Genomic DNA, 13,853 nt, shown 5'->3' with positions numbered 1-13,853 from the left:
GCAATGCTCTAGAATCTCATAGAAAGCCTTCTTCTCTGGACAGTAGAGACTGTTTCATCCAACAAATGCAGGATAAACTCTTTTTAATACCCTTGATGATATTTAGGAAAAACAATGAATGAGCAGGTGTCCCAATACTTTTGTCCATTTACTGTATATGTAAATAGCATATGGAACAAGTGTCTTCAACTGAAGTGCTAAAGGACTGGTGTCTAGTCACTAGGTTTGAGAAGTGTGTTTTGAGCAGAGACCTCTCCATCTCCACGGATGGATACTGGTCCTCCAGGATCAGACTTGAATACCCCTCAGAGCCACAGAACATGCTGTACATCACATTATAAAGGAATGGCCAGGTCTGGGTTGGCCCCAGAGAGCTAACATCCCACACAGTTAAACCCAACATGTTCTTTGTAGGGGACATTTGATGACCCAGTAAAATTAGTGCACATAATTCTACATCAACATTTGGTTGGGGCTCTGGAAGGTCAGCGAGATTGGCGTAGCCGATTAACCCCCTGCTTGAGATCCTGAACGAATCACACAATGTGAAGTAAGGAAAACATCTGCTTTTGCTGAAGTTGAATTTTGAATGGAAAAACATGACATTGATGACATTAAGTTTTACCCACAGCCCTCAAATGTACAGAAACTCTTTCGGAAGACTTGGTGAACAGTATGAAGTCCAACAAGCCTAATCTATTAGGCCTAGTGAGCACAGTCCACTGTTCAGCACATATGACCCAGGGAGATGTTCCATGATCAGGGCAAGTTCCCTAAGGTACTGTGAGGTTAAAGGTTCAGGAGAAACCACAGTAACTCAGCTGCTGAAGTGTGGCTGTTAGCCACACACTAGTAAACCAGCCATTCGGGAGCTGTCTTGGCCTTTGATCATCTTCGCTGCTAGAAAGAAGCTACGCTTGCTCTGCCAGCAGACAATAATTCTGCTGAAGCTCTTTTTGGAAACTAAGTGCAGTTCTGATTATCGCAGTGTTTGCTGAGCCTGTGCTGTTGCCTGAAGGTTTTTATGCCCAATCTGAACAAAGCAGCACTGCCCTTTAGCTCATAATCCCATTAGCCCAGTCTTGTTTCAATCCTAATCCACACACAAATCGCTGAAGTGTGTCCCAGGCTCCCTTTGGATCCCACTGGAATGCAACACCGCTGCTGAAGGACCCAGGTAGGAACAGCCGTCATTTTACTATTTCTTCTTGATCACAAATCTCACTGACTTTAGCCCTGATATGCACACACACATATCACACCCTGGAGGGCATCATAGTATGTGCTTGAGCTCATAGAGCTGCATTCAGCTCAGAGTTGTAACTCTTTTTTTTTTAAAAGGACAACTTCAGATTTAGGTTAACAGAATGTAAGACAAACGACTGCTGGAAGCTCAGTGATCTCCAAAATGATAAAGCAACACAGGCACAGTTTATGAAGAGATGTAAAGGAGTGCTCCTTTAAATACAGATGATGTGTTATATCAATTACTCTGGGCCAATAGCAGTGAAGAAACTGCTGGGATAGTATGGTAAGGTGTATGTTTGAGTATGTTGCCACCACTAATATAAAGAAGAGCCGATTCTCATGAAGGCTGTTTGTTTTCATGTGTAAATTCTGAACGGTGAATTAAGGCCTTTCAGTCTTCTCATAAAAAGGGCTGCGTTTATCAGTCTCATACATGACAATACTTATGTGATAAGTGTCTCAGATGCATTTTTAAAAGGGCGTGCTTATCTGCCAGGCGTTTGTGTGAATGTGGATAGAGAGCCACACATGCTACCTAATAGAGAAAAAGAGCAGATGGAGTGATTAGCTTGAGAAAGTGATTAGTAACAGAGCTTCCTGTTGTCAATAAGGAGAAAGGTGAAATGTCAGTCTAATACATTATTAACCGCCTAAAATTTGATGGTTTCAGATGCTCACAAATTCAAGTTTGACATGTAGGATGTTGTAGTTGACTGACTGTTTAAAGCAGCATTATGCAAAATTGCTATGGCTTGCTCCGGGGCTCCCTCTACAGTCCCGCTTGGAGCCACCACTAATGGACAAGCTTTTCATGTGCATTTCTGGACAAGCTGAAACATAAAGAAAAGGCATCTGAAGTGAAAGCAGCAAATGGACTGAGGTGGAGGAGTCATATTACAGGACTTTACATGAGTGAATGTAAATGTGGGTTACGCAGCATATACTTACAGTTTCCTGCCCCCTTCATCAGAGTCACATAGTGCAGTTAGCAGTGTGTTGAGGCTGGAATAGCATTGATAGAGACGCTGTTCATCCTATTAGAGGTCAATGGAGCATCAACATGATTTAAAATTTTATGGTAAAAATGCTACATTGTGTAAAGTCCATATATATGTGGACAGTGACACTGTTCTAGACCTGGAAGACCACAGAAGACAGCTAAAGTAGATAATCGCAGTATTCTTTTCTTTGGTGACCAACAAACATTTAGTCGAGTCAAGAACACTCTCAAGGAGGTAGGCTGATCTTTGTTAGTCTACAATAAAGAGAGGCCTTCATGAGATTTTACTTCAAGATGCAAACCACTGGTAATACACTGGAGCAGAAAGGTGAGATTAGACGGCTAGAAAACATCTAAAAAAATACTGCTTGGTTCTTGGAATGAGATTTTTTGGACAAATGAAACCGAAATCAACTTGAATATGGAAGCATTTCACATTATCTGTCATGTCAAACATGGTGGAGGCACTGCTATGCTTTGGGCATTTACCGCTGGCAGTGGAACTGGGCCACTTGTGTGATAGTTAATAGAAGTAGCAGGATTAATTCTGAAGTGTGTAGAGCCACAGGTTCTACTCATATTCAGTCAAATGCTGCAATAAGGTGCCTAATCAAATGAATAATGACCCAAAACATACAGCGAAAGCAACCCACGAGCTTTTCAAGACAAAAAAAGAAGTGTCATTTTCTCAGCCCAACCTAAACTCAACCCAACTGAGCAGCTTTTCACTTACTGAAGATGAAACTAAAGCTGAAAGGTGCTGGATGCAGCAAAGGCCTAAAGGCTAAGTATCTCAAGGGAGTATAATCTGCCTTTGGTGATGTCCATGGGTTTTAGGTCCATGGGACTTCAGGGAGCCACTGACTGCATGTTTGGTTTGCTTAGTACCTTTTAAGGCTGTGAAATTTGAAAATTGACTGTGTAAAAAATGTTGAGGAAAAGCTGAAACGTCTTGATCGCTTCATTTCAAATTCACTGAGGTGCTGTAGAGAGCGCTATCACTGTCCAAATACTTATGGACCTGACTGTATATCAGTGTCATTAAACAAGGAAGCTGTCAGTTTCTGTTAGTATATACACAAGATGGCCTAGAAGGAATATGTATGTGAGCGTAATTGTCCGAGTGTGTGTGCGATATCTCAAGCACAAAGCTCAGCTGTTGACCGAATGCTTTTCCTCACTTCCTGTCCATCTCTCTCTCGCTGGCTCTATTGTCCTGCCTGAAGCCTGTCTGTGCTATACTTTTGTTTGGGGGACGGACATGGAGCAAACTTGACATCATTCTATTTTAGCTCCTGTTGTGGAGTTTCCCTGGAGACCTGGCCAGGATGTCAAGCTGGATGAGGGGGGCTTCTTAGGGGCTTTCCTGTTGTATAAGCTCAGTATCTAATCAGCGATTTGGGTATTGTGTTAAAAATGTATCGTCAAACATTTAATGACGTTCTGGCGATAAAACTGTCCCAGAAACACGCTGACACTGAAAAACACTCAGCAAAGCTGGATCCTGATAAAAGAGACAACGTGCCGAGCCATTGTTTCTGTACGCTGTGTGAGAGCATGTGAGCGGGTGCAAATATTAATAACCTGAGCTGCTGTGTTTGTGTGTGTTTAGGATGTTTAACTGGATGGTAAAGGTGGTGCCTCAGGTGCCGGATGGTACAGACGCTGCGGGGGAACAGGGACACACTGTTGTAGTAAGCTCTGAATTCAGCTCCACCACACCGTACACACACACCCTGTATAATATAAAAAATATATAAATATATACTCCAATCAGCCATAACATTAAATATAGATATAGAACATAGATGAAGTGAATAACATTGATGCGTTGGAAGAAGAAAAAAATGGACAAGCATAAGAATCTGAGTCACTAGGGTCAAATTATAATGGCTAGACATCTGAGTTAGAACTTCTCCAAAACATCAGGCCGGTCTTTTGGGGTGTTCACACTAAACAGTGGTCAGCACTTACCAAAAGTGGTTCAAGGAAGGACAACCGGTGAACCGGTGACAGGGTCATGGGCGTCCAGGGCTCATTAATGCAATCCATGGAGTCCTCACCTGCTAACGTCTTGGTGCCAGATGCCACAGAACATCTTTAGAGGTCTTGTGGAGTTCATGCATTGAGGGGTGAGAGCATTGTATTGGCAGTATTGGCAGCAGGAGCTGAACCTACTCAATATTAGGCAGGTGGTTTTAATGTTATGGCTGATGGTATATGGTGTATATGTAATGTGAAAATACCTGTAAAATGGGAAAATAAAAATAGACACACTCACACGTGTGCACCCAGCTCTCTCAAACTCATTTAGACACGCTTACACGTGGCTCCATCCTTCATAGTGCCAGCACACTAAACATCACCTCAAACAGCGAGAACACCGAGCACTGGGTAAGATTTTAAACCGATTACTTCTTCCTCACGCTGTTCTGCTCTTGCCTCTAGGATGGGAAAGCACCAGTAAACAGAGGTACGCACCAGCTCCCTCTCCTTTCTAAATTTCACTGGAAAATATCAGAGTTCTTGTACATAACCCCCTAATTTACCTGCATTCCCATTTAACTGCATTCCTACAGGAAAGCTGAAGTCAACAAAATCGATACGGGAAGATGATCAAGGCTCAGAAACGTCGCAGGGCAGGTGAGTTTTAGCTCAGTCTCGGCCCATGCGTTTTCTCAGTATTCAGTAAAGCCAGGCAGGTTATGAATTCTGTGTCTTTGTGTCCCTGTAGTGTACAGAGTGGGGTGCTGAACTGGCTCTCGAATGGCTTTGTGAGTGCCCTGCCCCAGCCTGCACCAAGCCCTCTCCTGCACGGTGCCAACTCTGAGGCCAAGGTAAACCTCTACTGACTCCCATAAGCACAGTGCACTCTAATTACCTGTAAAACAATGCTGCTGATAAGATGGAATTCTCTAAACCAACTGTTTGTATATTTTTATCTTTCAGTTGCCTCAAGAGGACGGTTTAGACAGGTAGGAGCAACTGCTTTTTTGGGGGGGTACATAGGGAACACCTGTCCAGATCTTGTCCATCTCTAGAACTTTTATTTGGGTGCAATAATACTCATTTTCTCAAGTGTGATGTAATTTCTGTTCTAAGGTGCAGATTTAATTTTTGATATTTTCTTTATTCTTGGTTAAAATGTTTTGGTTCTACAGAGCTAACAGAGCTACACATATCAGTTTGGCTTAATAAGAAAAAAACTAATCTCCAGTAATTTGTCAATAACTGCTGCACAAAATAAGAACACAAAAAAAACTATTTCTGAATTATTATTAATAAATGTTACTGAATGTTACTTTAGAGGCGTTACTGAATGTTACTTTAGAGGCGTTATTGAATGTTACTTTAGAGGCGTTACTGAATGTTACTTTAGAGGCGTTATTGAATGTTACTTTAGAGGCGTTATTGAATATTACTTTAGAGGCATTACTGAATGTTACTTTAGAGGCGTTACTGAATGTTACTTTAGAGGCGTTATTGAATATTACTTTAGAGGCGTTACTGAATGTTACTTTAGAGGCGTTATTGAATGTTACTTTAGAGGTGTTACTGAATGTTACTTTAGAGGCGTTATTGAATGTTACTTTAGAGGCATTATTGAATGTTATTTTATAGGCGTTATTGAATGTTACTTTAGAGGCATTATTGAATGTTATTTTATAGGCGTTATTGAATGTTACTTTAGAGGCATTATTGAATGTTATTTTATAGGCGTTATTGAATGTTACTTTAGAGGCGTTATTGAATGTTATTTTATAGGCGTTATTGAATGTTACTTTAGAGGTGTAACGGAATGTTACTTTAGAGGCGTTATTGAATGTTATTTTATAGGCGTTTTTGTATGTTGCTTTAAAGCGTTACTGAATGTTACTTTAGAGGTGTTACTGAATGTTACTTTAGAGGCGTTATTGAATGTTACTTTAGAGGTGTTACTGAATGTTACTTTAGAGGCGTTATTGAATGTTACTTTAGAGGCGTTACTGAATGTTACTTTAGAGGCGTTACTGAATGTTACTTTAGAGGCGTTATTGAATGTTACTTTAGAAGCGTTATTGAATGTTACTTTAAAGGTGTTACTGAATGTTACTTTAGAGGCGTTATTGAATGTTACTTTAGAGGCATTATTGAATGTTACTTTAGAGGCGTTATTTAATGTTACTTTAGAGGCGTTATTGAATGTTACTTTAGAGGCGTTATTGAATGTTACTTTAGAAGCGTTATTGAATGTTACTTTAGAGGCGTTATTTAATGTTACTTTAGAGGCGTTATTGAATGTTACTTTAGAAGCGTTATTGAATGTTACTTTAAAGGTGTTACTGAATGTTACTTTAGAAGCGTTATTGAATGTTACTTTAAAGGTGTTACTGAATGTTACTTCATGAAAAAGCTTTACAAAACTCGATCCTTTCCACCTCCAACAGGCCGGGAGTAATTGGATGGATCTCTCAGGGAATCGGGAAGGTTGTGCCTCAGCCAGAAGCCAAATACACTCAAAAAAATGACGAACCTAATGAACAAACAGAGGTGATTTCACCATTAATTTCCCCTTTCATTCAGATTCCCTTGTTAATTTCATTAAATAGGTTAAACAGGAAGATTAACCAATGATCATGTTTCTTAGCATTTTTTAGCATTTATTTAAATAGCAAGAGCAGGTCAAAATCAGTATTAAAAGAAAAATCAGCAATTAAACAAAGTATTTAAATAATCTTGTAAACCCATAGTTTACAAGAAATATAGGTCCAGTTACTGGGGCATGATATAAATGTAATTATGAGAGCAGATGTAAAATATCTTTACCATCTTTATAAACATCAGATAAATGTTAGGTATGTTCCAGGAGTAGATTTTAAGCCAGTTAGCTCTTCAGCGTTTTGTAACTGCATTCTCGTTCAGATTTCAGAGGACCATGAGGCGGAGTGTAAGGCAGAGACATGTGTAAGTACAGCTGCATGCTGTATCTGGCCTTTCCTCTGTGTCTCACTAAAACCCATTCAGTCAGTCCACCATAATGTCACCCTACTGTTTATGCACATCATGTAAACACACTCCTTCCAATCACACACTGCTTTAGGACCACCTCACCCAAACTGGCTGAACTGTCACAGCGCACCTCTTTAAACAGATAATGTAATATTTTCAGTTAGAATATTGTACTGTTTACTATATTCATAAAAAATATAACATAGTGAATGTATAGATGTAATAATTATAAACATTTAATAAACTGGTTGTTAGTGATAAGAGACTAGGTGACCCAACACTACTGGTAATAAAATATCTCTGACATTAAATCCATGCAATACACTGAAGTTCTACAAAATATATACATAATAAAAGTAAATATGCTGGAGTATTCACTCATGATTCTCTGCTAAACTTCTGCTTTCAGATTCACAACATTGAGGAACTTCCAGGTGTGTTTATCTGCAGCACTTCACTTATATAACAATCACAGGTTTGCTCACTTGTGGAGATTTACAGTGTAAGCGTAAATCACTGTCGGTTTACCCTCAGATGCAGAGCCGCTACCTCATATCCCAGTGGTGGAGATGGTCTCAGAGGATGAAGTGTCTGAAGTAGAACCTCCTGCTCAGTTCCAACCCCGGTAAGTTCTTTTAAGGCTGATAGGTATAAATGTGGATGATGGATGGTGCTTAATCCAGTACTTTAAGGATGAATTGGGGAGCTAGGGATGAGCCATCCTGACCTTACTGACGCTCTTGTTGCTGTATGCAATCAAATCCACACAACAACGCTCCAAAATCTAGTACAAAGCCTTTCCTGGACAGTAGAGACAGTTACTTCTATACACAAATAATACCCTTATAATACTCTTGATTTCAGAAGAAACAATGGATGAGCAAGTGTCCCAATACTTTTGTACTTTAAACAATATTTGCATATTAAAGTATTTTATTAAAAAAGGGAAGGTAATAATAAGTTGGCTTTCTGTGATACGAGCCATTTAATACGTAATAGAAGCTTCAACAGTTAGCATTAGCATTTCAGGTCTGTTTCCTTTAGCTTTAGACCAAACCAGGTAGCACAGCAATGCCTTGATCTACACCATCCAACAACACAATACAATCAGTTGTCTAGCTGCTCATCTACTGCATGCTTCACCCACAAGCCTTTTCCATCTCTCTACAGAGTGGTGGAGTGGATAAAGACTGGTTTCCAGAATGCTCTGCCACACCCTGTTCCTCGACCACCCGATTATCCAGACAACAGCTCCCAGAGATCGTCCCGCTGCTCGAATAAAGGTAAAACCTCCACAGGTTCCAGCAAGAACATCACCAATGTCAATATCAATATATCGTCGCTGTCCAGCAGAAAAAAAAAAACATGTATCTACATTTTAGCAATTTTTAAACACACACCAAATATCTCTGTATCTCCTTCGTTCCCAGTACTGTCCCCTCCTCCTGAATCAGTAACCAGTCTTACAGAGGTCGATCCAAAGGTCAGGTAAGTCAAAAACACACCATGCCCGCCAGGACTTGCCTGCAGACTAGACCTGTAGAATATATATTGTGTTACGCTCTTAAAACTAAGAGGGCAACTTTACCTAATTTTAAACACGGAATGGATGATTGGATGACATGGACTCGAGACATGTAAGAAAGTTACTGAAGTGTTGGGACACCTGCTCATACATGGTTTCTGCGTTTGTTGGTCGTAACTGTCTCTACTGTCTAGAGACGAAGGCTTTCTACTAGGTTTTGGAGGAGCATTGCTGTGAGGATTTTATTGCATTCAGCGACAAGAGCGTTAGTGAGGCCAGGATATCGGATAATCTCCATCCCTCTTTATTCTCAAGTCCCCAACCCATCCTAAAAGTACTGGATGAAGCACCAACCATCATTCCAGAGAACATAGTTCAATGCTGGGGGGCTTTAGACCCATCTAGTAACTAAATGCTTTCATTTAGTTTGTGGACATTTAGGGTGTCCACAAATATTTGGACATATAGTGTATCTTTTTAACCTTTTCTCAAGCAAGTTCTGACTACATGTAATGGTCCGGCCAGAACTGGTTCTTTTAGCACGAGCACTGCTGCAGTTCTGCAACAGTTTTGTCATTTCTGCCCAATTCTGGTGTAACTAAAACTTTCTATGTTTTAGTGATGCACTGTATGTTGTGGAAAGACTGTAAAGATCCGTGGACAGATTTAATAAATCAGGAGAATTAAAGCTGATTGTTGCAATTTATTTAAAGGTTCTGAACATTCAGGTTCCAAAAGGGACAGTACTTGTGAAAGGGTTTAGAGATTATGCCAGATAACTAAAGCAGGGTAGTGCATAAGCTACAGTAGGAAACGATTTCTGCTGTTTTTCACTTTTATGTCATATTTCATATCTCAGTTTTGATATGAGTGAGAAGTTAGGCTTTTATTTAGGCAACATCTTGATGATGGCCTCCATGATGAGGCCACCCCTTTACCCTGCACCACTTAGGAGCTTGGGCAACGTATGGGGGGAAAGTAGGACAGTATTTGGGCAGAATTGTTGTGAAAAGTTGTGGGGCCCAGTGTAATATCTTTTTATGGGGCCCAAAATCTCTGGCAGCACCCCTGCTTGGTATGCCCAGTGGTGGGTGTTTCATCCAGTACTTTTCTGGGGGTGAGCCAGCGATGGGTTGGGGAGCTGAGGATAAGGCGGGGTGGTGAACATCCAACATCCTCACCTTACAAAAAGGGCATTTCTGCTGTCTTCCCCAAAGAATTTGGGCTCCGTGTTTTTTTTTTTTTGTGGAGGGGGGGACTGGGGCTCCCAAGCAGGGGTGCTTTTGAGTTTTTGAGTCCCATAAAAAGATATCACACTGGGCCCCACAACTTTAACTTTGGCAGAATTGTTCAATTTGTGGGGCCCAGTGTAATATCTTTTTATGGGGCCCAAAACTCTGGCAGCACCCCTGCTTGGGAGCCGCAGTATGTCCCTTGAAAGTTTTAAATCTGATTACATTGTAAAAGGCACTAAATGTAGGCTACTCATATATGAATTTACAGATGTGAAGAATAATATATATTCTACTTAAAAGTTGTCCACTAATTAAATGGGCCTTTTCCATATAACTACACTCTAAAACCATTAACTATGTAGATGTAATAGGTAAAGTACTAGGAAAGTATTGGATCGATGGAGGCTGATACTTCCATCTGTTCATCGTTCACAGTGTGATGGGATGGATTGTCCATGGTCTGGGCTTGGCCTTGCCACAGCCTGTCATAAGAAGCAAAGAGGATCATGGGGTGAGTGAGGCACCAGCAGATGCCACCGCCTTCAAAGTCCTTTCAATGTTTACTCCTCAAATCATTACTCCTCAAATGACCTCATATTTCTTGTCTTCTCAGGAGGTTGCAGACGTTATACCAAACGGTAAGTCCAGTCTTTGTCATCTTCCCTCCACCTCCTCTCTCTGACCCGCCAGCTGTAGGAGCTGGAATGCAAACAGTGTTTTAGCTCCTCATATAATGATCACTGCTTGATTAACAACAATACCCACCCTCTAATACAGTCAGCCAGTACAGACAGGATTAGCCTGGGGCCTTTAACAGGCAAAGGCTGGGAAGGCTTGCGGATGCTGGGTGACCAGTTGTCTCTGGGCAGTTCTGTTGGGCCAGTGTCCAGCCAACCTCTAACCCAGTTCGTCTTCTCCTTCTGTTTCAGGGGGGAGGCCACTGAGAGCCCCTTAAACAAAAGGAGGAGGAGAAGGCTGAGGAAGAGTCTGGCACTGTCCCACAGCTCAGGCAGACACATAGCCAGAGAGACTGATAGACATACCATACACTCTGGCTTTACTTTCACCTCTCTTATCTGAAATACCAGTCAAAAGTTTGGGCCTACCTGAATGAAGGTTTTTTTTTAACCAGTAGAACAGCTAATTTTGCTAATAAATTTGCATATATTTATTTTTACCATCTATTCATATCAGTCGGTGTGTTTCTGGTGACTCTGTGCATAAAAGGTGCCATAAAAAATGTTAAAATGAAGTTCTCCTATTCTTTACTTTGGGGTATGATAAACTAACCCCACCACATGGAGGCTAGTTGAATGGCTGCATGAATTTACAGCTACCAATTATTAGTATATATTATAGTATATATTAGTATATATTATTGGTAATTAGTATTATTATTGGTATATAGTATTATTATTGGTAATTAATATATTAGTATATATTACTGGCCATAATATAGAAGTGAATTCTAGTCATACACTCATCTTGTAATCAAAAACAGCTAGTTTGACAAAAGTTACTTCCATGGCATGGAGAAACATCTGCCTGATTACTGTGAAAATTCACAGATGACATGCTAATATGCTAATAACTAAAAGTTTGGGAGAAGGACCATGCCTAAACCCCTCATTTACATTACAGCTCCTCCTTCTAGTTCAACCTATGCTCTGTTTCTGGCCTGCGAAAAGGAGGGGTGGGGATAGGGGGGTCTGGCTTCAGGTCTCAACAGCTTAAACTCGCCCAGAACTCCACCCTGAGTTTCTCGAGCTCCCCTTCCTTACCTCACCTAAAGCCAGCATGGTCCAAAAGTGTAATACGTGAACCCCCTAGCTTTTACTAATACAGCTTTGATGGCTCTTATCCAGTGTCACTCATATTGGAATCATATTACACATGAATGAGAATGTGAAGTTAGGAGTCTTGAGCAAGGACTTTTATTGGCGTAGCGTGGTGTTCCTAGTGTTGTCTGGCCTAACCCAAACCCTAATCTGCCACAGGGTGGGCGATGCTGTTACTCACTTTGCTGCACCATCCCCCGAACAACTCAATGCAACGCTATCATTATATCATTACATGACTCTTGTTTGTACCCCCATCTATGAGGAGGTGTGCCCAAACTTTTGACTGGTCCTGATAACAGGATTTGATTCATAAGCGCATTTCAAGGTACGCTAGGACACTGTCCAGCAAAAAATACTCCATGAAGACGTGAGGACAGAACAATGGCATTGAACTGGATGTTTTCCATTGCTCGTTCATACACTCGCACACACTACGTACGCAAAGAGGAATAACGCTAGAGCTCGTCAGAGCAATCCGGCAGCTATGAGTTCACACTGTTGAGGCTTATCTTTCTCAACTTGGCAACTAATCTTATATATTCCTTATTTATATTTACATATATGATATATATGTTTCTTGTATTTCACAGTAGCTGTGTTTGTATATGTAAATGCTATCCATAAACATAGTTTTATTTAAGTAATTCTGTTATAAGGATCAATTCTAAATGGACTTTACATTGTATGAAGACTGTATGTATAATTCGTACATGTGGGATGGGTTGTTGTTTGTGACGCAGTGCTCACTGTTAGGCCGTAAAAAAGTGGAATACATGCTTAATAAATGACCTTAGGTCCAAATGATTTCCCTACTGGAAAACTACTGCAGTCTTTCAGTGCTGGATGCATGTATTCAATTGCATAATTTTCTAATTACAAAGACCTGCAGTGTATCTGTGTATCACAAATTTGATGAATCTTAAATGATGCACTAAATCACACCTACAATTACCTCTGCACTTCTCCCTGACCCTGTTACGTCAGCCCCCTCCATTGTTCTTAATTCTGAATGTGGCCTATGTTTGTAAGCAGTACTAGTGAATGCTGTAAAGGTGGTGTTATTGTGGTGAAGTGTTGTATTAGTGGGTGGATGTACTTGTGAGTGTTGCACTGATAAATAAAGGGAAAGAGATAAAGAACTGTTGCCTGTTCAGACTGGAAATTTGCCATTCACAATAGAAAAAAATTAAAAGTTAAAAAATACAAAAATCCTTGCCTTTACTTTACTTTAAAAAAGTATGACTCTATAAAAATCTTTTACAACTCATACAACACATACAACTAAGGAAAAGCTGTTAAACAAATTTATAAAAATAATTAATAGAAATATAATATTCTTCTGAGTAAAAAATTTAAATGTGTAAAATGAGACTCAGGTGCAGAACATCAGCTGCAGATGTTTAGCGACCTTGTGACCAAAAGGTTCAATCACTGGTTCAATCCCCTGAACCGACATGGTGCGGCTGAAATGCCCTTGAGCAAGGCTCCTAACCCCCAACAGCCTCCTGGGCACCACTGCCAGGGCTGCCAACTGCTCTGGGTACATGTGCTGCTCACTGTCCCAATAGTGTGTGTTCACTAGTGTGTGTGTCTATGTCTGGGTGGGTTAAAAGTGGGGGTCAAAAGGCTTTCTACTAGATTTATTGCTAGTATTGCTGTGAGGCTTTGTTTGCATTCCGAAACAAGAGCATTAGTGAGGTCAGGATTATCCCCATCTTCCCAAATATACTGGATGGAGCACCATCCATCATATCAGAGAACATAGCTCCTCCACTGCTCCATAAAGCTGGGGAGCTTTATACTCCTCTAAACCACCCCTGGCATTAGGCAGCATGGTGCCAATTGGTTCATGTTTATCTGCTTCAGAGAGTCCTATTCTACTGGAAGTACTTCTTTTCAGGGACTAGACAAGCTGTGTCTGTGCACATCTGAGTCAGCAACTTAAAATAGCTGAATGCATGTATTAGAAAGGGTGTCCACAAACATTTGGACATATAGTGTACCAACTTTCTGCA

The 13,853-nt window shown here is 40.6% G+C and overlaps 1 protein-coding gene across 1 annotated transcript; it reads left to right on the top strand.

Moving 5' to 3' along the window:
- Positions 1-3,655: 3,655 nt before the first annotated feature.
- On the top strand, positions 3,656-10,952 carry LOC140541534 (uncharacterized). The gene is made up of 14 exons (XM_072664201.1): positions 3,656-3,942; positions 4,697-4,721; positions 4,828-4,891; positions 4,983-5,085; positions 5,198-5,223; positions 6,676-6,778; positions 7,151-7,192; positions 7,647-7,671; positions 7,772-7,862; positions 8,408-8,520; positions 8,668-8,725; positions 10,433-10,508; positions 10,611-10,635; positions 10,927-10,952. The coding sequence occupies exons 1-14, from the start codon at positions 3,862-3,864 to the stop codon at positions 10,950-10,952; spliced, it is 858 nt and encodes a 285-aa protein (XP_072520302.1). The 5' UTR covers positions 3,656-3,861.
- Positions 10,953-13,853: the final 2,901 nt, after the last annotated feature.

The sequence above is a fragment of the Salminus brasiliensis genome, chromosome 19 (genome assembly GCF_030463535.1).
Source record: "Salminus brasiliensis chromosome 19, fSalBra1.hap2, whole genome shotgun sequence".
Taxonomy (NCBI): Eukaryota; Metazoa; Chordata; class Actinopteri; order Characiformes; family Bryconidae; genus Salminus; species Salminus brasiliensis.
This window is presented reverse-complemented; position numbering and strand designations above follow the sequence as displayed.

What these genes read in the sequence shown, in the direction of transcription:
- LOC140541534 (XM_072664201.1), top strand. Translation starts at nt 3,862, where the DNA reads ATGTTTAACTGGATGGTAAAGGTGGTGCCTCAGGTGCCGGATGGTACA. An exon ending in GAGGTCGATCCAAAGGTCAG is followed by an intron (nt 8,726 to 10,432) that starts GTAAGTCAAAAA and finishes CATCGTTCACAG; the next exon opens with TGTGATGGGATGGATTGTCC. An exon ending in TGCAGACGTTATACCAAACG is followed by an intron (nt 10,636 to 10,926) that starts GTAAGTCCAGTC and finishes CTTCTGTTTCAG; the next exon opens with GGGGGAGGCCACTGAGAGCC.